The 27,804-nt window shown below is 44.1% G+C and overlaps 1 protein-coding gene across 3 annotated transcripts; it reads left to right on the top strand.

Annotated features, from left to right (window-relative positions):
- Nucleotides 1-1,354: 1,354 nt before the first annotated feature.
- LOC102715654 (sterol 3-beta-glucosyltransferase UGT80A2) lies at nucleotides 1,355-24,735 on the top strand. 3 transcript variants are annotated; one of them, XM_015836594.2, is made up of 16 exons: nucleotides 1,355-1,436; nucleotides 2,173-2,844; nucleotides 4,788-4,896; nucleotides 7,077-7,149; nucleotides 7,886-8,122; nucleotides 8,259-8,370; nucleotides 8,461-8,631; nucleotides 9,667-9,730; nucleotides 9,819-9,876; nucleotides 12,423-12,600; nucleotides 14,786-14,916; nucleotides 21,405-21,507; nucleotides 21,604-21,680; nucleotides 21,979-22,026; nucleotides 22,135-22,284; nucleotides 24,179-24,698. In XM_015836594.2, the coding sequence occupies exons 2-16, from the start codon at nucleotides 2,799-2,801 to the stop codon at nucleotides 24,353-24,355; spliced, it is 1,734 nt and encodes a 577-aa protein (XP_015692080.1). In that variant the 5' UTR covers nucleotides 1,355-1,436; nucleotides 2,173-2,798; the 3' UTR covers nucleotides 24,356-24,698. The 3 variants fall into 3 exon arrangements, with proteins under 3 accessions (XP_015692080.1, XP_015692081.1, XP_015692079.1); XM_015836595.2 differs by having other exon boundaries at nucleotides 2,173-2,441; nucleotides 24,179-24,697; XM_015836593.2 differs by lacking the exons at nucleotides 1,355-1,436; nucleotides 2,173-2,844; nucleotides 4,788-4,896 and adding an exon at nucleotides 5,937-6,221 and having other exon boundaries at nucleotides 6,968-7,149; nucleotides 24,179-24,735.
- The last annotated feature ends 3,069 nt before the right edge of the window (nucleotides 24,736-27,804 follow it).

Raw genomic sequence — 27,804 nt, 5'->3', positions numbered from 1 at the left:
AAATAAACTTCGATGAAAAAAATTCAAAATTAACTCCACATTTAAAGTTAAAAATTTAAATTTTAGCATATAAACATAAACAAAAGCCAAAAGTTTAAATTTTAACATATAAACGTAAGCAAAAGCCAAAAGACGAGGACCCACTCCTAGACCATGTGTGGATATAAGTTAACTTACCCCAACAAAAAAAAGTAGTGCTAGATTAGTACACAATTAATTAATTATTAATTATTAAAAAATATAAAATATATTAATATGATTTTTAAAAATAACTTTTGTATAGAAATTTTTTATAAAAATATACTTTTTAGCCGTTTGGAAAACATGCGACCCAGCAGTGAGGAGAAAGCGAAAATGGAAAAAAAAAAAGAAAAAGTTGGGTGGAAAAGAGGCGAGAAGAGAAGAGAAAGGAAGAGAGCAGCGCACGTAGGCAACAACGAAGCGTTCGGATTGGAGAGCCCATCGGCCGTCTCCTCCTCGCCGCCGCCTTCCTACCTCCCCGCCCTCCTCGTGAGATAGAGAGGCTACGAATGGCCGCCGTGGAGGGCGGAGGCGGAGCCAGCGCCAGCGCCAACGGCGGCCACCCCGACAACCCCGCCGCGGCCTCGGCCTCGCCCCCCGCTGGTGATCCCTCTTCCCGCCTCACTCCTTCCGTCGTCTTCGCTCGTGTGCTGCTACCAGGCGGGCAAGATCAACCTAGGATGGCGGCTGTTTTTTCCGCTCCAGTACTTCAGTTTTTACCCCCAAATCCGCCGCCTCCGTTCCCGTAGTTGCCTGCGCTGCTGCACTCACGTTGCTGCACTCCTGCTTGTCTGATTGGGTCACGCTGCTGGATATCAGGACCAAGGAACGCTACGTTGTAGTATTAGACTATGCTGATTTGGTGGCTGTGAATTCGGTGTTGTTGTGGTGTTGGGTGCTAATTTCAGGCATTGCCTCCGGATATTTAGTGTTCCATTTATTTAAAAAAAGGTTAATTGGATTCACGTCGTTATAATTTTTACGGTTTGGAAACATACCATTACAATTTATTGCTATTACGGAGTACAACAATATGCGATTGCTTGCCTCTTCTTCTTCCTTCGTCCCCTTCTCTCCGCCGCTGAGGATGACCGAGAGCGGGCACCTGCTCCTGGATTTTTGGGTGTTGTTGTTGAGTTGTTCTGTCCTGGATTGTGGTGGTGATTGGTTTGGTTGGTTTGAGCAAGAGGAGGAGACGGTGGAGAGGACGCCGGAGTCGGAGGCGGCGGAGGAGGAGAGGCTGAGGTACCTGGAGTTCGTGCAGCAGGCGGCGGCGTACGCCTACGCGAAGCAGGCGCCAGGCCGCTCCGCCCCGGCGTCGACCACGACGAGGGCACTGTAAAGGCCGTCGTCGGCCCCGTCTACGACCGCTTCGATGGTGTCCCCCTCGACCTCCTCAAAGTTCCTCGAAGATGGTAGTACTACAAATCTCCATATGAAATTACTCTCAGCTGGTTCATCTTATCTACTGCCTGATCTATCATTAAAAAACAAATCAATCTTTTTAGACATGGTGCGCATTCACTCTCAAAATGGGGCTAAAACCGCTTGATTAAAATGGTTTGATAGCTGTTTGAATCTACTAAATTTGGACGCCAATTTCGTTGGTTAGTTGAAAAGAAGTGATGAATTTTTTGGCAAAATTTACTATAGGGCATCGAAAAAATATGTAATTAGTCGGTGGACACCGTAAGATCACGAATTTACTGTAAGCCATCACAAAAATATGGTAATTAGTTGGTAGTCACTCCGATCATTATTCTATTAATTTTGAACTCAAAAGTTTTAAAAATAACGAGATTGTCCTTGGTGGCCAACCCGTTATGCCGACTGGGTTTAGTCGAACAAGACCGGTCTCAGCACGCACCCTAGCATATAGGGCGACTGAGTAGGCGGCGGCCGTGGCGACCCAACTACGGTGCAAGGGCGGCGACAACCCGGTCACCGAGGGCAATCTCGTCATTTTTTAAAAAAAATTACTTCGAAATTAATAACATAATGGTCGGAGTATCTATCAGCTAATTATCATATTTTTGTGGTGCTCTACAACAAATTCATGATCTTACTGTGTCCACCGGCTAATTACATATTTTTTCGATATCCTATAGCAAATTTTACCAATTTTTTTATGTGTTGTTTTGCGCGCTGCAGGTTGGTGAGTCTGTCCAGGACCTGGACCGCTGCGTGCCACCGGTGGTGAAGGAGACGATGGGGCTTGCCCGCTCCGTGGCGGCGGAGATGCGGTAGGCGGGGCTCGTTGGCACCGCGGCCGTCGAAGCACCCGTACAGGGAGATGCTCTCACGGCGGGGAGGTTGAGGCGGTGGACCCGCACTCGGTCGTCCTCAGCGGCGGGGAGAAGGGGACGAAGGAAGAAGAAGAGGGTAGTTTGGTCTGAAAAAAATTCCCGAGCGTTGAATAGGTAAGTAATGCCACATCTTGAATACACGTTAAATTGTAATGACATGTCTATAGATAAATTGTAGTGGCATATTTTGAAACCGTAAAAATTATAATGACATGAATCCCTTAAAAAAAGACGCTACCGTACGGTAGCCTGTTGTATTAACGGGATCCACTCCGATTCTGATACGTAGTAGATAGCGTATACAACCGCCATACAAACGAAAAAAACTACTTCCCGCCATTTCTCCCCTGCGCTTCTCCCCGTCGTTTCTCCCCTGCGCTTCTCCCCGTCGCCGCCACGGTGCCCCCGGTGCCCCGTCGTCGACTCCCCTGGCACCATGCTTCCTCGCCGCTGATTCCGGCTTGGTCTCGCATGACTCCGCGTGCTCTACCTCGCTCAACGTCGCTGGTGATACTATGTAAGTATTACTGAATGCATGATCTTTTTTAGCTCAACATGTTTTTGATGAAATGTGCTCAATAGTTGATAGCTAGGAAGTGGCAGCTGGTTATTCCTAATTTTTTGCACTGATACTAGGTTAAGTTTCATTGGGCGTATTTTTAGTTTAGTTTTGTACCATTAATGGTAGCATGAGTAACCATGGTACCACGTACCATGTTTGAGCCATGGCAACAACCATGGTATCATGTCTGCTAACATGGTTTCTCTAAGGTAACATGGTACCTGAATGGACCATGATTGATACTTTAAAGGTATCAGCTCTGTTAACATGTCTAGTACACATGGTTCCTCACAAGTAACTCGGTACCGCACAAGTACCATGTTTATTACCTCAAAAGGTATCACCTATGGTACTTGTCTAGTATACATGATTTCTCTCAAGTACATGATACCTAATCGGTACCATTCATGATATCATGATTAAAACATGTTACCACAATGATACCTCAAGGTATCGACCATGGTACATGTCTGGTAACATGGTACCTCTCAATTAACATGGTACCTGACATGTAGTATGTTTGGTACTTCAAAGATATCAGCCGTGTTACCATGTCTAGTATATTTGGTTCCTCACAAGTAACATGGTACTACACAGATACCATGTATGATACCTAACAGGTACTAGACTATCAGGAGTAAACATGCTACCACATAGATACCATGTTTGATATCAACCATGTTACCATGTCTGGTAGCATAGTATCTCGCGGGTAACATGTTACATGGCATGTAGTATGTTTGATACTTCAAAGGTATCGACCGTGTTACCATGTTTAATACATTTGGTTTCTCACAAGTAACATGGTACCACACATATACCATGTATGATACCTAACAGGTACCAGTTATGGTATCAGGAGTAAACATGCTACCATATAGATACCATGTTTGATATCAGCCATGTTACCATGTCTGGTAGCATAGTATCTCGCGGGTAACATGTTACCTGACATATAGTATGTTTGATACTTCAAAGGTATCGACCGTGTTACCATGTCTAATACATTTGGTTTCTCACAAGGAACATGATACCACATATACCATGTATTATACCTAACAGGTACCAGTCATGGTATCAGGAGTAAACATGCTACCACATAGATATCATGTTTGATATCAGCCATAGTACCATGTCTGGTACCACGGTATCTCCTGGGTAACATGTTAACTGTACTAGCACCCCATGTTACCTCTGTTAACACTGTACAAAAAATGTCAGGTTGCCATGGTGCCATGACCAAGTGATGGTGAGTGGCATAGCATATCAGATATGATGCACATGGTTATATTTTTGAATTAAAAAAACCAATTCATCACATGAAACAGTAACACACAAATATTATCAAAATCAGATTTCAATTTCATCGTCCCAAATTCCCAACAAAAGAAAAGGATAAAAAAGAGGTCAGGTTAGTATTACATAGGGCTATTACATATGTGGGTCAATGCTATCTCACATCCAGTTGAAAAATATAGAACAAAGGAATCCCGTTGCTCTTTTCTCCTTGGGGTCATCGTTACTACTGATACCGTCCGGTAGCATCTCCGTTAAAAAAAAGGCATTGGGTCTAGATTGGTTCTATTGGCTTGGTAGGGTGGTAAACGATATCTGTTTTGTCCTTGATTATTCTTTTACTTCCTCAATATTACATATTTGGGGGCTAGGGTGGCTTATGAATTGTGCTCGATATATGATTATACAGTGGTGCTTCTAATCGTATCATTTTTGAAAGGATAATTTAATGTACCAACTCCAAACCATAGAGCGCACGCACGCATATGCGTGTGTATATATATTCATACATTGTACTGTCACTTTTTTCAGTGAGCTATGATAGTGTAAAATAAAAGAAATGGTCTCAGCCATACTTTTCATACCATTGCTTTTTTTCGTAGATGACAGAGGCCTCCCCAGATCGAGCACCATGCCAGGCGGGATTAAGGATGCTGAAATAACGAATGAAACTGCTGGACCATCAAATCTGGAAAGATCTAGAACTGAGAGGCGTTGACAAAACAATCCAGCTGACGATCCTAATGTATTTTATACTGCTAATGTATTTTAGGATATGCCCACTCCTTTCTCTGCACATGAATTCTGTTTCTGAATCCTTATTACCTCGTACTACAAGTGTAGTATATTCTATTGCTCATTAGCTCATGGCACTCATCTTGGACCTATTTAATTTGTAGCGTAACTCCGTGTAAGAGCAGTACAATAGTAGACTATAAGCCAACTATAAATATATTTTAAAGAGATAAGAGGGGAGAGAAGAGAAGTGAGCTATTAATTTATCGCCAGTTGTAGTACGAGCTCCAAGACACAATATGTGTACAAGAGCAGGTACTATAAGTCAGCTATAAGCATATTTTAAAAAGATAAGAGAAGAGAAAAAAATGTGAGCTAATTAGTCAGCTGCACACGTGTTCCAGGACAAAATATATGTATGACATGTGGGACCATGTATTGATGTTTTATAGCTAACTATTGTATGAATTGACTATTAGATTAACTATAGATGAATTGGAGCTAATAGTTGACTATACTATTGAACTTGCTCTGACATGTGAGACCATATATTAATGTTTTGTTGGTAACTATTATATGAATTGACTATTAAATTAACTCTAGATGAATTAAGCTACTAGTTGACCATACTATTAAACTTGCTCTAAGATGGGTTTCGGTGCTCTTTGGTTGGTTTAGACTTTGAGTAGCAGCTGAACAGGTCCAGACTTCATGTAGTATCTGAACATGTTTACTGATCTTGTTTTGTGCTATGACATGCGTAGAAACAAACATAATCACAGGATGTTACTTCTGTATATTACTTGTTTGAGCACACTATATGCCCTTTTTGATAAACTGAAATGACGTCTGTTTCTATCCCGCTGAGACTATTCTTACCACAGAAGGGATACGTTTGTTTTCATATTTAGAAAATCCCAGCCAAAACTAAACACAGGGGATTTATAGTTAAAAATTTTAAACTTTAGCATATAAATATATAAATAAAAGTGAGAATCCAAAGGGGAAAGTGAAAAAGAAAAAAACGGAAAGAAAAAGTAGAAAAGAGAAGAGAAGAGAAGAGAAAAGAGCAGAGCAGCGCACGCATTCGGATCGGAGAGCCGCAGAGCGCATCGGCCGTCTCCTCGCCGCCTCCGCCTCCCACCTTCCCCGGCCTCCTCCGCGTGAGATCGAGAGGGTACGCATGGCCGCCGTGGAGGAGGCCAGTGGCAAGGGTGTGGAGGGCGGAGGCGGAGCGAGCGCCAGCGCCAACGGCGGCCACCCCGACAACCCCGCCGCCGCCTCGGCCTCGTCCCCCGCTGGTGATCCCCCTTCCCACCTCACTCCTTCCGTCGTCTTCGCTTGTGTGCTGCTGCTACCAGGCGGGCAAGATCAACCTAGGATGGCTGTTGTTTTTCCGCTCTAGTACTTCAGTTTTTACTCCCGGCCCCAAATCCGCCGCCTCCGTTCCCGTAGTTGCCTGCGCTGCTGCCTTTGCTTGTTGGGTCCAGACTCTCACCTGCTTGTGAGCTTGTCTGATTGGGTCACGCTGCTGGATATCAGGACCAAGAAATGCTGCGTTATAGTATTAGATTTTTGCTGATTTGGTGGCTGTGAATTCGGTGTTGTTGTGTTGTTGCGTGCTAATTTTAGGCATTTCCTCCGGATATTTAGTATTCCATCTATCTAAAAAAAAAGGCATTGGCTCTGGATTAGTTCTATTGGCTTGGCAGAGCAGGGCAGGTAGGGTGGTAGACGATGTCTGCTTTGTCCTTGATTATTCTTTTTACTTCCTCAATATTAATAATAGGAGGCTAGGGTGGCTTATGAATTGTGCTCGATACGATTATACTGTGGTGCTTCTTCTAATTGTATCGTTTTCGAAAGATAATTTAATGCACCAACTCCAAACCATATCACGCGTGCATACGCACACATATATATATGTGTGTGTGGGTGTGTATATATATTCATACATTTTAGTGTCACTTTTTTCAGTGAGTTATGATAGTGTAAACTAAAAGAAATGTTGTCATCCATGCTTTTCATACCATTGCTTTTTTCGTAGATGATAGAGGCCTCCCCAGATCAAGCACCATGCCAGGCGGGATTAAGGATGTTGAAATAACGAATGAAACTGCTGGACCATCAAATCTGGAAAGATCTAGAACTGAGAGGCGTCGACAAAACAATCAAGCTGACGATCCTGCTAGACAGTTATTCAATGATAAAATTCCCCTAAAAAAGAAGGTGCGGATAGCTTTGTCCTGTATGTTCTCTTTCATTTCCTTCATTTGCAATGCACTTTCTTCTTCTGTATACACTGTGTACCTGTCCTTTTCTTTCTGCACTAGACCTTTGAAATTTGGAGTATGTATGTATTACATAATAACAGAAGCCATTTTTAACTATCGTGTGAATTGTCAGCCTTATCTGCTGTCAAGATAGTTCTATCTGAATTTGAAATATTTTAGTAGAATGCAGCATTGTGGAAAGTAAGGCTTGAAGCCTGTTGCACAGATGAAGAACATATGTACTTTCAAAGCAATTGCATTGCATGTGATACTGCTCATAATCAAAACTTTCATGGTTATGCCATACTAGTTTATTTATTTTTATTTATAACTAAAGTTGATTGGGTCATGAAAACTATGACGTGTTACAATAACTCAAGAGAGCATTATCTAAGTCTGATGTTGTATTTAGTGCTTCATCTCAGCAAACATTATTACATGACATTAGAAATTAGAACACTGTAATTAGTAGTAGAATTTTTTACTATTAAACATGAAAAACAGGCCGAGTAATTGGAAAAATAGTTGAACATTGAGATTATGCAGCCAGATTGGCCTTTTTCCTACAACAATGGTGTCTTGTGGTACACTCTATGGTAGCTTGCACTTGTCAGGACAGTTGTACTATTTTGTATCTGGTTGTTTGATATTGTGAAAAAGCTTTTCTTTTGATATTTTAAATTTTCTTGTAGCTCAAAATGCTAAATCGGATAGCTACACTGAAAGATGATGGAACTGTGGTTGTTGATGTGCCAAGTTCTCTGGAAACAACCGTTGATGGTGTAGATGAAGGCTATGGTGATGTTACTGTTGAGGAACCGTTGGATGCAGCAGACATACCTATGAGGCCTCCTATGCAAATTGTTATACTTATTGTGGGTACAAGAGGAGATGTCCAGCCATTCATTGCTATAGGCAAACGCTTACAGGTTAGATCAAAAGATAACATTTTTTTATTTCACATTATGCCATCTGTTGTCAGTTAGCTATTTTGCTTCTCAAGCTTAATGTTTCTAAATATGTGGTTTCTGTATGACTATGATTATTGGTTACCTTTTTTTTTAGGATTATGGACACCGTGTGAGATTAGCAACCCATGCAAACTTTAAGGAGTTTGTTCTAACTGCTGGTCTGGAGTTTTACCCTCTTGGCGGTGATCCTAAAATTCTTGCTGAATGTATGAAAATAAATCCTTGTATTAACATAGTTATTTTTTCAACTTCTACATGTGAGGATTAATATATTTGGTGTATTCATATCTGAGCAGACATGGTGAAGAATAAAGGATTCCTACCTTCTGGTCCATCAGAGATTCCTATTCAGAGAAAACAGATAAAAGAAATTATATTCTCTTTGCTACCTGCATGCAAGGATGCTGATCCTGACACTGGTATTCCTTTTAAGGTTGATGCTATTATTGCTAATCCACCAGCATATGGTCAGTATATCTTACCTGCTTTGTATCGATTTCTTGTGCTTTGGCTTTGTTTTACTTTCGCGCTAGCTACTGATGGTAATTCTAAGTATGTTCATTGATATTATACTCAACTAAGTTGTCCCTCCATCCAAAAATATAAGGACACAAGGGTATGAATCTGGACAAGCGCCTGTCCAGATTCATACCCTCATGTCCTTATATTCTTGGATGGAGGGAGTACCAACTATTCTACTTTGATAGTAAAGACACACATACTCAAATAAATTTCTAACACACATGTACAACAGCACAAGGTTTTGAGGATCAGGATCCAAGGAATGAATTTTCTTTTTGTCTTGGCATGGTTACAATTTTAGGATTGCATTGTGCAAATTGTGATTGTGAAGGTAATACGTATAGATTACTATTCCCTCCGTTCCATAAAGCAAGACTTTCTAGCCTGCTAGATCCATCCATTGATCAATGTACTCCATATGGTTTGTATATGTATCTAGCTCTAATTAGCAAGTCATATATTGCACATAGTTTATCATAATTTACAAGACTATATACATGATCAGGATGGGAATTGTACAACATAATCAGCACCATCATATTCTATGGAGCAAATCAAGATCATATATTTCTTAAAGCAAAAAGTTCTAACTTTTTATGTTCATGTACAATTCATTCTTAATACTTTCAATTTGCTTTACTTTTTCTGATCTGACACATCCATCACAGAATAATCATATCTTGATTCATGCCTTATGATGATCATGCTTTTCTGTGCTGTGCAATTAAAGGCAAGCTGACCTAGTAATATACTTGGGAAGTGGGCATCATTAAAAGTTCTTTCTGTTACCACTCTTCTAGAGGCATCTCTTTCAGAAATTATTTTGTGTTAATTTCAGTTTGGAACCAATTGTAATCTTGCCAGTTCTGCTCTAGTGTGCATCTTGTTTTTGTATGTGTAAAGTTATTCTATTTTATGGTCTATACTAGCCTATTGTAATTCACTTCTTTATCTGTCCTGCTGACCTCAATATTATTCAGGACATACTCATGTGGCAGAGGCACTAAAAGTACCCATTCATATATTCTTTACCATGCCATGGACGTGAGTCGCTGTTATGCTTCGTCGTTGAAAGTACTCATTAGCTGAGGAATATTCTCATTTGGATATCTAACTTTTGCTACTTGTTCAGGCCAACTAGTGAATTCCCCCATCCTCTTTCTCGTGTAAAACAGCCGGCTGGATATCGCGTGAGTTTGCATCTTACATATTTTGTTCAGGAAATATTTAAAACTTTTGTCTCTTAGTACATGTTTGTAACAGTTTCTTAATCAGTAAAATAACCCTACCAGCATAATCCAGCTGTGTTAGCTTAACCTGATTTTGTTATTGGCAGCAAATGCGATTAACATTTTGCTAGATTAGGCTGGTTTTCTTGATTAACAGTAGGAAAAAACAGAATGATCGGGGTTTATTGTTGGTGGTTGGCTTATTCTATATCTTTTTGGTGGTTAGCTTAGTTATATTTTTAAACCCATAACCATCTCTTAACCTTGAATCAGACACGCGGTATCAGCATATATTCCGAACTGGTGCCATGGTGTAGATCATTGCAATTTCGCGGAAAGGATAAAACACATCCTTGGGTGATGTATCTTGTAAATTTCCTTTCTAAGCTACACGATTACATGAAAGACCAAAAGCAGATAGCTATGGAAAATTATTTTAAGAAGAAAGAAAGAATACACTTGCTGTTTGCTGTTATACATTTTTGCCTTGATAGTTTGAGTTCAATATTTTCAAGTTAAGTAGATCTGTTCTATTCATTTGACACCTATAGTTGATTTAGAGAGGTATTCTGATTTGGGATTTGGAAGAATAGAGGCAGCACTCTAAGAGCTTTAGATATTTCCCATTTTGCTCAACTGCATCTCTATTTGATTAACTATAATATTTTGGGACACTTGGGTTCATCCAAAAATATAGTTAGTATTATAGCATAGACCTCAGGAATATTTGTTTTGGTTAGTGCAACATTAATCATATGTAGAAAATGGCTGGCAAGGATGGTCTTCGATTTATCATTTGTCGACATGCAAATTGATGAACTGAAAGCAATACTGCAAAAATGTTGCTGTTCTCTTTTAGTCAATACATAATGATGCTTAGACTATTATTTGTGGTAGACATTGCCAGGAGGATAGTTGGCTTGGGAGGAGAAAATATACTCCCTGCCATTTTTTTGGTTTGACGTTGGCTAAACTAACCAACGTCATATGTTTGCACATGGAGGGAGTACTGTAGATGAGGGAGATGATCACTTAGATGAGATTCATTAGACTCTGTTTGTTCTTTCCTGCATTCAATTGCTATCTGGTTGCCTGCTTAAGTAGGTACCACTACCCCATGGTGTAGCAAAGACTTTATCCAACTGAACAATTTTCCAGCATAGAGATTAAGGTTCAGAACATCTGTCTTCCATATGAATGTTATCTAGATGGCTAGCTAGCTGGCTGGCCATGGTCATGGTCATGTGAACACCTTTGCAAATATCATAATATTTGTTGTTCTATTGATAGCCATCAACATGTTCCTTGCTCAAGGAATTATTATTACACTTGTTAATGGCAGAGTAAATTTCAGAAAACTGCAACTATTCTGTCAAAACTATTTGCTACAACTTTAGCTGGGCATATCAGAAAAACTGCAACTACAGATGTAGGTTTTATTAGAAAACTGCCACTCTGTTGGCAACAAGGTCAGTTGGTCTTGAGACATCAATCCCACACATCAGACTTGCATGCAATACTTGTGCCTTTACAGGTTGGGCCCACCTATCAGACTTGCATGCAGTTTTCTGATAAAACTGTGCACTATTGTTGTGGTATTCTAAAATGTCTGTTAAAGTTGCTGCAAACTGATAGTTTGGATAAAATAGTTACATATTTGTGTGATTTATTTACTCTTTTGGCAATGAGATTTCCTTTGTAATTTATTCATTTATATTTTCTTGCAAATACTCGATTCATATTATCTTGGTGTTTTCATCTGGAGTTATTTAGGACCTCTTATGAATAAGCATGAAGTGTTCTTTGTCATATATGAAATGAATTCAACTTCTATTTTGTAAATGGCAATCAGACAATAGGTTTTGTCACGCCTAATTGTATGCATGCTCTCCTTTGTTTTGTAGGGACAAATGCAAATTTGTCACTGCTTTGAAACATTATTGCAAAACTGCCACTAGAAAATTGTAAAAATGCCACTAGAACTATCATTCGAGTGACATCCTTGCAATTTAGAAAAAAACAGCGGCAAATTTCCAAAAGCCCCTTGTTGTGCATCTCTGGGATAGGGTCCCAACTCCGACAATATTGTTCTGCCTGCTTGTTGTGAGATTGCTGGGTGGTTAACTCAAGTGAGTTACCATATGCAGAGAGTTAATTTCTGTCTTCAGTGGGTGTTGTTGGTGCTGCATGGTGTTCTTGATCGTGCTCTTTAGGATGCAAGGGACCTTAATCCAACTTATACTAGTTCATGTAGTTAATAGGATGCAATCTTCCTGCATTCCCCCAAAAAAGCCATGCACTTATTATTACAGTTTGAGTTCATGTTCCTTATCAGCGGCTGAGATTTTGCAAATATATTACAATTCAAGTTTTTATCTCCCTAACTTGCATCAAGCATCTCATTGAAGATACATACTTGAATCACTGTTATCTACTCATTTGTTCTCGTACATCATTTCTTCTGATCTGATGTGAAACTAATCTTCTATAATGGCTTACTTTTGCAGCTGTCTTACCAAATTGTGGACTCTATGATTTGGCTTGGTATACGGGATATGATAAATGAATTTAGGAAGAAAAAGCTGAAGCTGCGTCCTGTAACATACCTAAGTGGTGCACAGGGTTCTGGGAATGATATTCCTCATGGGTACATCTGGAGTCCTCACCTTGTTCCAAAACCAAAAGGTTCCTGATGAGTATTAGCTTTATCTGAAATTTATTACGTCATGCTAAACCTTGTCATTCTTTGATTGTTTTAGTTGTTAAAACTTGCAGACCTTAATCGTGTGCTTTGGTCCTATTCATTTCACTTCTTATAGCAGTCAATAATAATATTTGAAGAGAAGCTTGATTGAGTATGTTTGCTATGATAACATCATGAACCAAGCCAATATTGGTAATGCCAACTGAAACTTGGACGTTTTGGTTTGATACCAACATTTTCCTATTTTGTAAAGAGCACGGAAGTTTGGTAATTGTCTATTAATTAGACTTAATGTCTGATACGGGCAGTTTGTGTACAAAGAAATGGTTCTCCGGAATTTTGGCTTGGGTATATCCAAATAAAATTTGGCCTTGCCCAAGTTTGAGCCAGGCCATATAGACATGGTCTTGGTCCGAGAAAGGGACAATCCTAGTGCAAAACACAATAGTCATGGTTAGATGAGTTAGTGTCAGGGCCATTTGGCCAAATTAGGCCATGTTCTCCATCTATGCATGGCTATGTGGATCAGCAAACAACAAATACAACTTAACTGTGCACTTTATCAGAAATTACATCAGTGGCAGGTGCAGGATTTTTGGAATGGTACAGAGCTAAAAAAATGTCGTTCAATAGAAAAGATAAAAGATCCATGTAGCAAAACTTAAAGCATAAATAGTATATAGTAACGCATATATTCTACATATACATAAAAATATTATGTAGATCACACAAAAATTGGTTGTTCAGAATCAACTACTCCCTTCCAAAATATAGCCACCTTTTGATCTTGACAGCCTTTGAGATGCTGCTTCGACCAATAGTATATCTAAAATATGTTATTTAAATAAAAAGAGTTGCATATGATGATTGTTTGTTTAATGATAAATCTAGTAAGATCATTCTTACATGATCAATATTTTTCTATTTTTTCGTTATTAATAGTCAAAGTTTAAAAAATTGAACTTAGCACTATTCTAGATGTAGCTATATTTTGGAAAGGAGGGAGTAATAGCCTAAACACCTGCCATACATATTGCGTACATGATGTTTTGCAAAAGAAATGGAGGTACTGCTTAAAAACTTGTGATGCTTTATGCTGTCTCATGGCATCAATCTTTTAAACTTCTTATTATTGTAGCAAGTTTCGAGTTGCAAGTGCCATGTAGTTGACTAGTTGCATACCATACCAGTTGCCTATATTGTGTAGTTAGTGACTGAATTGTTTCTTTGAAATATGGGAAAAATCACATACACCACTAGGTTCATGCATTTTGTCAACCTGCCTGCTTTTTGCCTAATTGCTGTGGTGTGACTGAATTTGGAAGTAGTTTGCCAACTCCATTGTTTATAGCGAACTATGTGTTGATGAAGTTTGGTCAAAGGACACTGAGATGCTGAATGAGGATGATGTTGGAGTAAGAGTACTGGAGGGGAGGAGGCACGTTGGAGAGGATAAGAATGGTTGTATGCTGGAGAGCAGGCTTCTGGTGTGCTAGGTTCCCTCTCTTGTACGACTTATGTGCGGGCAAACTGGTATGCTTTGTCCTCTTTCGCCTGCTGTTAGTGGCTGTTGAGGCATTGAGCAGTTGTTGGAGTAGTGACTCTATGGTGAGTGGTTATCAGAACAACACCTGTGCCTTCCCCCTTGGCCAGGTCGGGTGGCTTGCAGAGGTGGGGGTGTCCAGGGAAGATGGCACCATGGAGGGTGGATCCGCATCTGACAAGGAGTGCCATGCATGGTTGGCAATGAGGGCAGCCGATTGATGTAAGAGAAAAAGAAATGTGACTATGAGAGAAAAGAGGGGAAATGAAGAATAGTGTGGAGGTCATTTTTTGTTTTCTAATGATAGAAAATATACCAAAATTACCCTAAAACTAATGGCACTGTAGCAATTAGCTCATTTCCAATGGTAGATCCACTTGGGTCAAATATCCATTTTCCCCTAAAATATAACATTAGGAAAATGCTTGGTAAGTATTTTATGCTTTTTTCAGTAATCACTGCTGTGTATGTACTGAACTTTCATACCCATTCAATAATTGGATGTATTAGAGTGTTAAGAAAAAAAAATCTTGTTCCGGATGAATTTTGTTATTAACAGAGTATTTCTTTTTGCTGTTAATTGTCTGTAATTCAACTATGAATTGTCATCTATTCCATTGCAGATTGGGGCCCCAAGATAGATGTTGTTGGATTTTGCTTCCTTGATCTCGCTTCCAATTATGTGCCTCCTGAACCACTTGTGAAATGGCTTGAGGCTGGTGACAAGCCCATATATGTTGGGTTTGGTAGTCTTGTAAGATCACTTTGATCCTGGTTTATAGATGTTTTCAGTTTTCTTCCCCCTGTTCTGATCTAGGCATCATTTGACTATTATGTTTCTACTCTTCTATGTATGCTTGTACATTTTGTTGACCTTTTTGTTGTGTCTATAGTTAAACTTTGAAATGTTTATCACTAACTAGATAGGATTGTTTGCATACATTATCTTTTCTATAGTTGTCTGAATGAAGTTGGCACTCAATGCGGCTTGTGGGTTAAACAACATGTTTACGTTGTGTTCACTTTACCATTGCATACATTGTTTTGTCGCTTTAAAAGTTAGTAGCATCTTAGGGCAAACATTAGTTGTGTTATTTGCATTACAAATGTTTGTCTTACTCTAGAAATGATATATGGATGCCGGGAGATCAAATCATTATGAAAACCATAACTTACATGGACAAGGGAAACATGAACCTAAAATTCCATGCTTAATATGTATAGAATAAATTACTGAAAAAAAACTTCAACCATAGCCACTCAGGACACTTAGCTATGATGTAATCTTTTTAGCCATTCTGCAACTGTAATTCCATTGTACAAACAGTTGTGTATGAAGGAATAAGTCTTGGGCTGTTTGGTCTTAGTCTTGTGGTGTCCTACCCTTATTTTTCAGCTTTTAGTTGCTAGGACAGCATCTAGGACAAGTTGTTAGGATGCTCTAGGACAGGTGGTTAGGATGCTCTAGGACAGGTTGTTGAGATGCTCTAGGACAGCATCTTTTAGACTAGTAGGCAGCTATAAATATGTATCCAACCCTCCCCGGGAAGTTCATGACATTTGGTGATAAGTAAACAGAAAATTGCCCCAAGTTTGAGTGTCATCCTCTCACCAATGAGAGTAACAATAGAGATACTAACATCTGGTATCAGAGCCACACTTTCCTGTAGGTTGAACATCTCTTGCTCCTCCCCTTCCCAAGCTCGAGTGAGCACTCAGCCACCATCAACAGCAGCACCACCGGCTGCTCCTCCTTCCCCTTTCCCCTTCCCTTCTCCACGTAGCAGCCCCCCGGAGGCGCGCCATGTCCGACGGACAGTCTCGGCGTTCGGGCGCCTCGAGCACACGCCGTCAGCAGGACGCCGAGCTCGCTGCAGCGCAAGAGCGCAGGCGAGCAGCGGCACAGACCGCAGCAGCAGCAGCAAGGGCAGCAAGGCTGGCAGCAGCGGAGTTGGCGGCGATCAGGGCGGAGGCAGAAGCAGAGGAGGCGGAAGATGCAGCACGTGCGGCGGAGGCTGAGGTTGAGACCTTGCGTAGCAGCATCAACGGCTCCATCGTCGGCGACATCACCGCCGACAGGGACCTTGAGGAGCTGGCGAGAGGAAGGGTGCGGGAGCGGACAATACGGTGGGCAGCAGCCCACCCCCATGGCGGCGGCGGTCCAGGGGACCACGCATCCGCCGACGGCGCCCCAAGCAAGGGCGCGTGCGGCAACGGTAGCCCAGATGGGCGCAGGCGTGCCGGCGGCAACCCAGAGAACACACGCCGCGGCGGCTACCCTCCCGGTGATGGCGGCCGGATCTACGGAGAGCGCGGCCCTCACAGGCAGCGCGACTCTCCCTCCCCTGACCGGCGCCATGGCTACCACGGCATCCAAGCGGTGGTCAGGGACTTTGGTCCCGGTGGTGGGTGGCCTACCCTCACCAAGACCAACTACATCGAGTGGGCCGCGGTGATGAGGGTGAGGCTCCAGGTGCGGCACATGTGGGAGGCAGTTCGGTATGGCGACGTCGACTACGATGAAGACCGACGGGCGCTAGATGCCCTCATCGCTGCAGTTCCATCCGAGATGCAGTTTTCCCTTTCGCAAAAGCGGACTGCCAAGGAGGCTTGGGATGCCATCGCTGCGGCACGCATCGGCAGCGATCGCGCCCGCAAGAGCACGCTGCAAGCACTCCGCAAGGAGTGGGAGAACCTGGCCTTCAAGCCAGGTGAGGACATCGATGATTTTGCCCTTCGTCTCAACACTCTGTTGCAGAAGATGGTGCAGTACGGCGACGACACCTACAACGAGGAGAGAGCTGTCGAGAAGCTCTTCCGCTGCATCCCAGAGAAGTATAAGCAGATTGCCCGCTCCATCGAGTCTCTGCTGGACCTCTCCACGATGACGATCGAGGAGGCGATTGGTCGCCTCAAGGTCGTCGACGACGATGAGCCACAGCCCCTCTCCGGGCCCATCACCATTGGCGGGAAGCTCCATCTCACTCGGGAGCAGTGGGAGGCCTGCCAGGGTGATGGGAAAAAGGGGGAGTCCTCCTCGGTAGGCGGCCGCAAGCGCGGCAATCTGCACAAGGGGCGCGGAGGCGTCCGGGTCAGGTTGCGAGGACGCATCCGGGGTGGAGCCCGCGGAGGCGTCCAGGGCGGCACCACCGGCAACCGCAGGCCGACGCGAGACGACGCCTGCCGCAACTGTGGCAAGTCTGGCCACTGGGCCAAGGACTGCCGACAACCACGACAAGGCCAAGCCAACGCCGCACAAGTGGAGGAAGAACCAGCCCTGCTCCTGGCACACGCAAGCATCGAGCTATCTCCAGCGGCACCGGCCGCATCGGCTTTCCTCCACCTAGAAGAGCCGAAGGCACGAGCCCTTCTTGGCGACGACTCCAACGACAAGACTGATGGATGGGTCCTCGACACCGGGGCCACCCATCACATGACCGGTCGACGGGAGTTCTTCACCGAGCTTGATCCCAGCGTCCGAGGCTTCGTCAAGTTTGGGGATGCCTCTGGCGTGGATATCAAGGGCACCGGCTCCGTCATCTTCACCACCAAGTCCGGCGAGCACAGGCTGCTCACCGGAGTCTACTACATCCCCGCGCTGAGGAACTCCATCATCAGTATTGGACAGCTGGAAGAAGAGAAAGGCTCATGCGTGGTGATCAAGAACGGAGTCATGAGGATTTGGGATCGGCGCAAGATCGGGGAGCGCCGTGGTCGCCTCCTTGTCAAGGTAACCAGAGGCAACAACCGACTCTACATCCTCAACGTGCAGGTAGCACAACCCGTGTGCCTCATCGCCCGCCGGGACGACGAGGCGTGGCAGTGGCACGAGCGCTTCGGCCATCTCCACTTCGAGGCCCTGAAGCGGCTCAGTACCAAGGAGATGGTGCGAGGCATGCCATGCCTTGACCACGTGGAGCAGTTCTGTGACGTCTGTGTGTTGACGAAGCAGAGGCGGCTCCCCTTTCCCCATCAGACGAGCTTCCGAGCCAAGGAGCGGCTCGAGCTCGTGCACGGGGATTTGTGTGGCCCGGTGACTCCGGCCACACCAGGAGGACGACGCTTCTTCTTGCTGCTCGTCGACGACCTCTCTCGCTACATGTGGGTGACGGTCCTCGGTAGCAAGGGAGAGGCTGCGGACGCCATCAGGCGCACGCAGGCTGCTGCGGAGGCGGAGTGCGGCCGCAAGTTGCGCATCCTGCGCACCGACAACGGCGGCGAATTCACGGCGGCTGAATTCGCGTCGTACTGTGCCGATGAAGGTATTCATCGCCACTACTCCGCGCCGTACAGCCCACAGCAGAACGGCGTCGTTGAGCGGCGCAACCAGACGGTTGTGGGGATGGCTCGAGCTCTCCTCAAGCAGAGAGGAATGCCAGCTCTCTTCTGGGGGGAGGCGGTGGTAACGGCCGTCTACATCCTCAACCGCTCACCTACCAAGGCTCTCGATGGCAGGACGCCGTACGAGGCTTGGCATGGGCACAAGCCATCGGTCTCCCACCTGCGAGTCTTTGGCTGCCTCGCGTTCGCCAAGGAGCTTGGCCACATCGGCAAGCTCAACGACAGGAGCATCCCAGGGGTGTTCATCGGCTACATGGAAGGCTCGAAGGCCTACCGCATCCTCGACCCGGCGACACAGCGTGTGCGCACGGCGCGCGACGTGGTGTTTGACGAAGGGCGCGGATGGACATGGGACAAGACTGTGGACAACGGCTCTACTCCGACGTATGACGACTTCACTGTCGAGTACATCCACTTCAGGGAAGCTGGGGGAGTGGGCAGCTCCCCTTCACCGAGCGTGCCTACCCCAGTCTCCGATTCTCCACCAACTCCAGCACCCACCACTTCGGCAGCGCCACGCTCTCGAGCCATGACTTTGGCTGCGCCGCGCTCTACGCCGACACCACCACAGTTGGCGACCCCACGCACTCCGACACCACCAGCCACCCCTCCGGGCACGTCCACACCAACACCAGCTCACGTCGAGCGCAGCCCGGTGCAGTTCGCTACTCCGCTCTCACACGATGAGGAGCGCATCGACGCCTACCATGATGGAGAGCCCCTGCGGTACCGTACGATGGAGGACCTCCTCGGCGACCAGCCAGTGCCGGGACTGGTGCCTCATGACCTGGAAGAACAGTTGCACCTTGCGTGCGACGACGGCGAGCCTCGGTCCTTCGCAGAGGCCGAGAGACACGCGGCATGGCGCGCCGCGATGAAGGCGGAATTGGACGCGGTTACGGAGAACCGCACCTGGGAGCTTGCTGACCTCCCTCATGGTCATCGTGCGATCTCTCTTAAGTGGGTGTTCAAGCTGAAGAGGGATGAAGCCGGAGTCATCGTCAAGCACAAGGCTCGCTTGGTGGCACGTGGTTTCGTGCAGCAGGAGGGGATCGACTTCGACGATGCCTTCGCCCCAGTGGCACGGATGGAATCCGTGCGACTCCTTCTTGCGCTGGCAGCTCAGGAAGGCTGGCGCATCCATCACATGGACGTCAAGTCGGCGTTCCTCAACGGCGACTTGAAGGAGGAGGTTTACGTGCACCAGCCGCCGGGTTTTGCGATCCCCGGCAAGGAGGGCAAGGTGCTACGTCTGCACAAGGCCTTGTACGGCCTGCGACAGGCACCGAGGGCGTGGAATGCCACGTTGGATTCCACGCTCAAGAGGATGGGCTTCGAGCCAAGCCCGCACGAGGCTGCTATCTACCGGCGGGGAAATGGAGGAAATACCCTGCTGGTGGGTGTTTATGTTGATGACTTGGTGATCACCGGCACCAAGGATACGGAGGTGGCAGCGTTCAAGGAAGACATGAAGGCCACTTTCCAGATGAGTGACTTGGGGCCCCTCTCCTTCTATCTGGGGATCGAGGTGCACCAAGATGACTCCGGGATCACACTTCGCCAGACTGCCTACGCCAAGCGCGTAGTTGCGCTCGCTGGGCTCAGCGATTGCAACCCAGCCCTCACCCCGATGGAGGAGAGGCTGAAGCTGAGCCGGGCCAGCACGGCGGAGGAGGTGGACGCTACGCAGTACCGGCGTCTTGTGGGGAGTCTTCGCTATCTCACCCACACACGGCCGGACTTGGCATTCTCCGTCGGCTACGTTAGTCGGTTCATGCAGCGACCGACGACGGAGCACCAGCAGGCTGTGAAGAGGATCATCCGCTACGTTGCGAGGACTCTCGACCACGGCCTCTACTACCCGAGGTGCCCTGGAAAGGCACAGTTCATTGGGTACACCGACAGCGACCACGCCGGCGATATCGACACTAGCAAGAGCACGAGCGGGATTCTCTTCTTCCTCGGCAAGTGCCTCGTTAGCTGGCAGTCGATCAAGCAGCAGGTGGTGGCCCTATCCAGCTGCGAGGCCGAGTACATAGCGGCTTCCACTGCTTCGACCCAGGCACTCTGGCTTGCTCGACTGCTCGGTGATCTCCTTGGCCAAGACACTGGAGTGGTGGAGCTTAGGGTGGACAGCAAGTCCGCTCTGGCCCTGGCAAGGAATCCTGTTTTTCATGAACGGAGCAAGCACATCCGGGTGAGGTACCATTTCATTCGCGACTGCTTGGAGGAAGGGAGCATCAAGGCAAGCTACATCAACACCAAGGACCAGCTTGCGGATCTGCTTACCAAGCCCCTTGGTAGGATCAAGTTCCTTGAGCTTTGCTCTCGGATCGGGATGGCTCAACTTTCTCCCAAGACGACGCACAAGACTTAGGGGGAGAATGAAGGAATAAGTCTTGGGCTGTTTGGTCTTAGTCTTGTGGTGTCCTACCCTTATTTTTCAGCTTTTAGTTGCTAGGACAGCATCTAGGACAAGTTGTTAGGATGCTCTAGGACAGGTGGTTAGGATGCTCTAGGACAGGTTGTTGAGATGCTCTAGGACAGCATCTTTTAGACTAGTAGGCAGCTATAAATATGTATCCAACCCTCCCCGGGAAGTTCATGACATTTGGTGATAAGTAAACAGAAAATTGCCCCAAGTTTGAGTGTCATCCTCTCACCAATGAGAGTAACAATAGAGATACTAACAGTGTAAACGTAGAAAACAAGTAGGAATTGTCTTGTTAGTTTTGCTGATGATAGTGAGTTGTTGGTGCCTTAGTGTTAAGTTGTGCCTTACTAGATATGTAGCTGCTTGCAAGTAGTGATGCCATGGTTCAGTTCTTGTCTTACTGAATTTTAGAATACTATGATTGTTTCATATTGAAAATGAACTCCTGTTCTTTGTTGATACACTAGCCAGTTCAAGATCCAGCAAAGATGACTGAAATCATCGTCAAAGCACTTGAAGCAACTGGTCAGAGAGGTATCATCAACAAGGGATGGGGTGGGCTTGGAACATGTAAGTTCATCTTGTAAGTTGTGACCTTGTTTCTTATTGCCACATTTCTGTGTGCGTGTAACTCGCTTCCATCCTGAACTTTACAACATGTGGCAGTGGCAGAACCAAAAGATTTTGTATATCTACTTGACAACTGCCCCCACGACTGGCTCTTCCTGCAGTGTAAAGCAGTGGTAAGCATTTGCTGCTTGTCATTCTTGGGCCTCTTGGCATGAAGTAAGATCTTGTATTGACTTAAAAAGTTTAACTTTCAGAGGTTACTAGTGAGTTTTAGTACTGAAATTATCAATCAAAATCTTACGCCAGTTATTAGTTTTTAGCAACTTTCATGTGCTAAGTACATGTTACGGACTAAAGTTGTACTTGAGGAATTTATAGAATTCGATTAAACAGAATTTATGGTGTTTAGTTTGGGGATATGTCATATGTTCAGGGAGAGGCAAGCTCACTCCTTGTTTTTGACATCTGTAGGTACATCATGGTGGTGCTGGAACAACAGCTGCTGGCCTCAAAGCGGCGGTTCTCCCTCAAACCCTGTTTAACGCAATCACGGCATATGATGTGCTATTTTAATGGACTAATTCTTGAAATTGATTCAGCTCTTCTAACCTTTTTTGTGATTTGCAGTGCCCTACAACCATTGTACCTTTCTTTGGTGACCAACCATTCTGGGGAGACCGAGTGCATGCTAGAGGGGTAGGGCCTGCACCTATACCAGTTGATCAATTCAGTTTCCAAAAGTTGGTTGATGCTATAAATTTCATGATGGAGCCAGAAGTAAGTTCTACAAACTCAGTTGCATGTTTTTGTATGTCTTTGCAAGACAGTTGAAATATATTCTTGCTGTTTGCTATGTTGGTAAGATGGAAACAAGAATATGGATCCAGATGTGTGAAGAAGATTGTAAATATGTACATGATATTCTTTCTGGATTGTTCCAAATTGATAACTAGGCATATACATTTCAATCCTTGTACATTCGCAGAATAGCGGGCATATTAACTTTGGTTGTAATTCTTCCCCTTTCATACATAACATTATTTCTTCCATTCAAATTTTGTGTTATTATCCAACAAATGTAAATAGTTAACAAGGTATCTACTATCTCTGATCTCAAATAGATGTCCTAGAATGCCCAGAATGCTTGCAGTCAAACTTCGAAATCTTAAATCGTTAATATGTACCAAATTGATATGTGAAAATAGTGTTAATAGGTTTTATCATGAAAGTTACTTTCATATACTTGTTTTAACAAAGTTAATATATAATTAGAAAGGCAGTGATGGAATATGTGTACTGGAGACTCAGTTGATGTCCAAACTGTGAAGTAAAAAGAACAGAGGTAGATGGGTTATCGTATCCTGTAGCTTGGGTGTCACTATTCTCTGACATTTGGTTAATGAAAATAACCAAGATTGCATATCTACTGCTCTTAGTCTGTGATAGGGGAGTTGCTAGCATTGTCTGTCTTGAATTCACGTGGGTTTGGAAAACCGGATTTCACTGGAGCCTTGTTCATTTTGATTTTTATTTGCCTAGCTAGTTTTCTGTTTTTGTGTGTATTTGCAGTTCGATTAGAATTGATTTGTGTCACTTTTTTATTAGATATTATATCACTTTTTAGCATTCCAATTTATTGGACCAGTTTCTGTGCTGTAAATCACCTGTTTCAGTATGGAAACCAGAAGTGACCAGAATCTGTTTTTTCTTGGGGCTCAGAACGGTTATTTCAATCCTCTATTTGTTGGTGTCGATTTACAGTAGTTTGTAAATTCGTCACCAGTCAAAGCTAATTAAATGCTTTATTTTTAGTCTCCAGTATTATGTCCTTGTTAGGTACACAGTATGAAAGATTCTTTTTCTGCCAAAAAATTCTTGCTATTTTTTCCCCTACAAGGTGACTCACTATCCCCTGCTTTCCTGGTTTCTTCCCTCAAATGAAATACTAAAATACCTAGTTGCTGGTTCGTTTCATTAGAAGGAAATTGTTTTCAGAATGTGATACTTGCTACAGACAGTAGATAATGGTTTCTAGCATCCTACCCATTCTAGGTTTGGGAATTCTTTTTGAAATAATAAAATAATCTGAAGATATGATAATAACAACATTTAGAATTGAACCTGCCTTGATTTGTTCATATGATAGCATACAAGTACTTCCTCCGTCCCAAAATATAGTTACCCAGTACTGGATTTAACACCTCCTAATACAATGAATCTAGACATGCATCTGTCTAGAATAGGAAGTGTCAAATCTGGTATTAGGCAGCTACACTTTGGGACAGAGGTAGCAAATGGTAGCTGACACAATACTGCTGCGTTAACTATGGCTGGAATTGGGTGGCAGTAAGCACCAGGATATTTGTTGCATTGCACAATACCGTCACTTTCCACTGTTGTCTCCGGTTGCTCCTGCCACAACTGTTTCGGTGGTATGTAACAAGCTATCTTGGCCAATCATGTGCGAACCAGACGGTGTAGAGAGAAATTTTAGTTTAAACTTTAAATAATTGACAATTAACAAGCAGTGAATTATTTGATAGTGTTGAAAAGTAGTAATTTTCCCACAACGTAGATAAGGATAATTATGGCCTGTGGCATGGTGCACATTGTATGAAGGGCCTGTTTCGTACTTGATCATTGACTTTCTCGGCGTGCCATGTAATTTCAGGTGAAAGAAAGGGCTGTGGAGCTTGCCAAGGCCATGGAATCTGAAGACGGGGTGTCAGGTGCAGTTAGGGTATTCCTCAAACATTTACCTTCAAGAACAGAGGAAGCAACACCTCCACAGACATCAAGCTTCCTGGAATTCTTAGGTCCTGTAAGTAAGTGTCTTGGTTGCTCATAGGTGTCAATTCGGCAATTGCACAAAGACAAAAGGTATACCATTTCTCCTTGCTCAAAGAAGAAAATATGGAACACCCCATGTAAAGAGCATGAGAATGGACGCCCTGGAGAGTGTGGTTTACTCTTTTCTTTCCCCTTTTTTTGTGTATTTATTTTATTTTATTGTGTACAGAGTGCTTGTTGATACATCATTTTGATGTGCATATTTGTCCTGCTCCTGCAGCAAGTAATTATCTCATCCGTCGACCAGTCCTTTCTGTGTATATGGAGAAATGGAGAGGCACCAATAGTTGACCTGTCCATTTCTGCAATGATTCAAACCATAACTACAGGTTTATTGTTTTGGTTGTCGCCTTTATTCCATTTCTTTAGTTATTCTTTTTTCGATATTTTGCATCTCATGGTATTGCATACAATTATATGCGCCAACATCCCCTAGGCATCTGTATCTGTCTCAACCAGATGACTAATCCTTGTGGATTCAACTGAAACTAAACACCAGGAAATTTGTCATATCCTCCTATTTACGCGCATATATTGGAGTCGGCGTTCACTTGCATCTAGGAGAGTATCTAGGAGAGTATGATGTTCGCGCCTTCACTAGGAAATTTCATCGTTTTTTTTGGTTGTGCTGACGCCCTCCCGTAGTCGCTTGGCACTCCCCCGGAGCCGCTTGGAGGCCTGTCGTCCAGCACCCCTCCCGGCGCCACCCCGACATCCGACGAACTCGCAGCCGGCGCCGCGTGTCCGCCCACGCCGGAGCCATCGCCGAACGCGTCGCCATTCCATAGCTCCCACCTAGAGGCCCCCGTGTCGTCAGCGCGTACGACGTTTGTGCCTTCACTAGGAAATTTTATCATTTTTTTGTTGTGCCGACGGCCTCTCGTAGCCGCTCGGCACTCTCCCAGAGCCGCTTGGAGGCCTGTCGTCTAGCACCCCTCTCGGCGCCACCCCGACATCCGACGAACTCCTCGCAACCGGCGCCGCGTGTCCGCCCACGTCGGAGCCGTTGCCGAACGCGTCGCCATTCCACAGCTCCCACCCGGAGGCCCTCGTGTCGTCGGCCGCGCTGACGTACTCCGTGGCGAGAACCTTGGACCGGAACCTGACGTGCTCGTCGACGACCTGGTCATGGCGCGAGTGGAGGTCAACGGAGTCCGGGCACGGGAAGTCGAAGACGCGGTAGGCGACGTGCGGCTACTGGAGCCTGGTGGAGGCGAGCGTGCGTGTCCACTGGCTGCCGATGGATGCTCCAGCCTCGAACACCACCGGCCGGGAAGCCCCTCGCTAGGAGGTGCTTGCACGCGGCCACGCCGCTTGTGCCGGCGCCGACGATCTCCACCCTCTTCGCCCTGTGCTCCATTCAATTTGGTCCAATGGTATGGTATGTCACAGTTCATATATTCCTAACGTTTATACTGTACTTGGTTTATAAATGGGTCCAAGTCACGTGGAGGCATTTATTTATTGTCAGAGACTTGCCAATCTATGATCTCGTCAACTACTAACCGTTTTGGTGAATATATCTATTTTTGGCAAGTGAAATTTGCGTAACTGTTGGAGATAAAATAATTTTTCGTTTGCTATCAAGTTGCTAAAACAACAGATTTGGCAAACTATTTTGCCTAACTGTTGGAGTTGCTCTTACTAATCCAGATTCTCTCGTTTTTTACACGCACACTTTCCAAACTGGTAAACGGTATTTTTTTCAAAATTTTTTTATATGAAAGTTGCTTTAAAATACCATATTAATCTATTTTTTATTTTTATAAACTAATAATTAATTAATTATGTATTAATTTATTAAAACGTTTTCCACCTCAAATAATATAACCCTAGCCGAACGTGACCAAAGTATGTTTTGTTCTCCGTGTTATTTGAGTTCGTGAATATGTATAGATTTGGATATCGACACCATTGTGTGCCATAAGATATTTTCTCCGTGGTCGTGAATTTGTAGTCTTGGACATCAGCACCATTTTCTAAACTAAATACAAGCCCCATTTGGTCAGTTGATTCAATTGCAGTGACATAATTTACTCCCTTTGATCTAAACAGGCTTCATTTAGAGCAAGTTCAATACATGCTTCATTTAGAGCAAGTTCAATAGTATAGCCAACTACTAGCTCCAATTTATCTATAGTCAATCTAATAGCCAACTCATATAATAGTTACTTACAAAACATCAATACATGGTCCCACATGTAATACACATATTTTGTTTTGGAGTCCGTGTGTAGCTGGCTATAAATTAGTAGTCCACATCTCTTCTCTTTCCTCTCTTATCTCTTTAAAATATGCTTATAGTTGGCTTATAGCCTGCTATTGTACCTGGTCTTATAGCGTTCAACACGTATACCTATACGAAGTAGGAAAGACCAGAATGCCCTTTATTTTTTTAATCCTAAACTATTTGTCACATAATTTTTCAACTTCTAATGCATGAGTTTCTTACTTTACCAAAACTCTGCAATAATAGTTTAAAAAATAGCTTTTTTATAGGACAACTTTAAAAGCTAAAAATAAAGTTTTTATGAGACAGATATAGTACTTAGTTATGAAAATAAACGTGGTTTTATGCCACTGTAAAGTTCTAGTAACACAATTATGTGCTACTAAATACCTAAAACGGTGTTACTGGAGCCTACGTGAAAAAGAAGTGATCCTACTAGTTATGTTACGGTATGATATAGTAGCACATAAATAATATTACACCTTATAAAAGAAATGGTTAGATCCATACTATTACAACTTTGATGGTTTTGAAGTCTATAACTATTATTTGCACAATTAGAATTGTGTCACTATAATAGTTCTAAAATCAGATACATGCCACTCTGGACATCTAAGCCACATTTTAAATCATTTTTCGTCAAATATATTTTTGTATGTATCAAAATACCTGTGCCCTGAATCCACTGACCAACCCTAGACATATGCAGGCAGCGGCACTAACGATAGTAGATTGAGCAACGGGAGTAGAGGCTGCAGCAACTGAGCAAGCAACGGCAAAGCAAGTGGCACTGTGGCGACAACGACGTCAGTAGAGGAGCAAGCATCGGTGGCGGTAGTGAAAGGCAACGTGAGCAAATCAAACGACAGCGATGGCAGCAGTGGAAAGCAAGCAGCAACACCAGCGGCAATGTTAGGGCTATGGACGGCGATGTCGGCAGATGGTCCTGGATCCACTGGCTGCAAGGTCAGAGACGACGGGTCCAACAGTTGACGGGATCATTCTGAATCGAAGGAGGAAGAGGATGATGTTGTAGTATAAGATGTTTGAGTTTGTAGGAGATAATTAAGGCCCCGTTCAGTTATTTCTCAAGAGAGAGGGATTTGAGAGGATTGAGGGAGAATAATTCCACACCACAATAGGTGTGGAATAAATCTCTCTAACCACAATAGGTGTGGAATAAATCTCTCTCTAATCCCTTTGAATCCTCTTGTGAT

This window comes from Oryza brachyantha, chromosome 4, assembly GCF_000231095.2.
Source record: "Oryza brachyantha chromosome 4, ObraRS2, whole genome shotgun sequence".
Classification (NCBI taxonomy): Eukaryota; Viridiplantae; Streptophyta; class Magnoliopsida; order Poales; family Poaceae; genus Oryza; species Oryza brachyantha.
Note: the sequence above shows the minus strand (reverse complement) of the source record. Positions and strands in the feature narration are given on the sequence as shown.

Bases quoted from the DNA above. Each gene is read 5' to 3' on its own strand.
- LOC102715654 (XM_015836593.2), top strand. From the start codon at position 6,104: ATGGCCGCCGTGGAGGAGGCCAGTGGCAAGGGTGTGGAGGGCGGAGGC. The intron at 8,371-8,460 runs GTATGAAAATAA...ATATCTGAGCAG, and splicing joins TCCTAAAATTCTTGCTGAAT to ACATGGTGAAGAATAAAGGA. The intron at 22,285-24,178 runs GTAAGTTCTACA...ATGTAATTTCAG, and splicing joins ATTTCATGATGGAGCCAGAA to GTGAAAGAAAGGGCTGTGGA.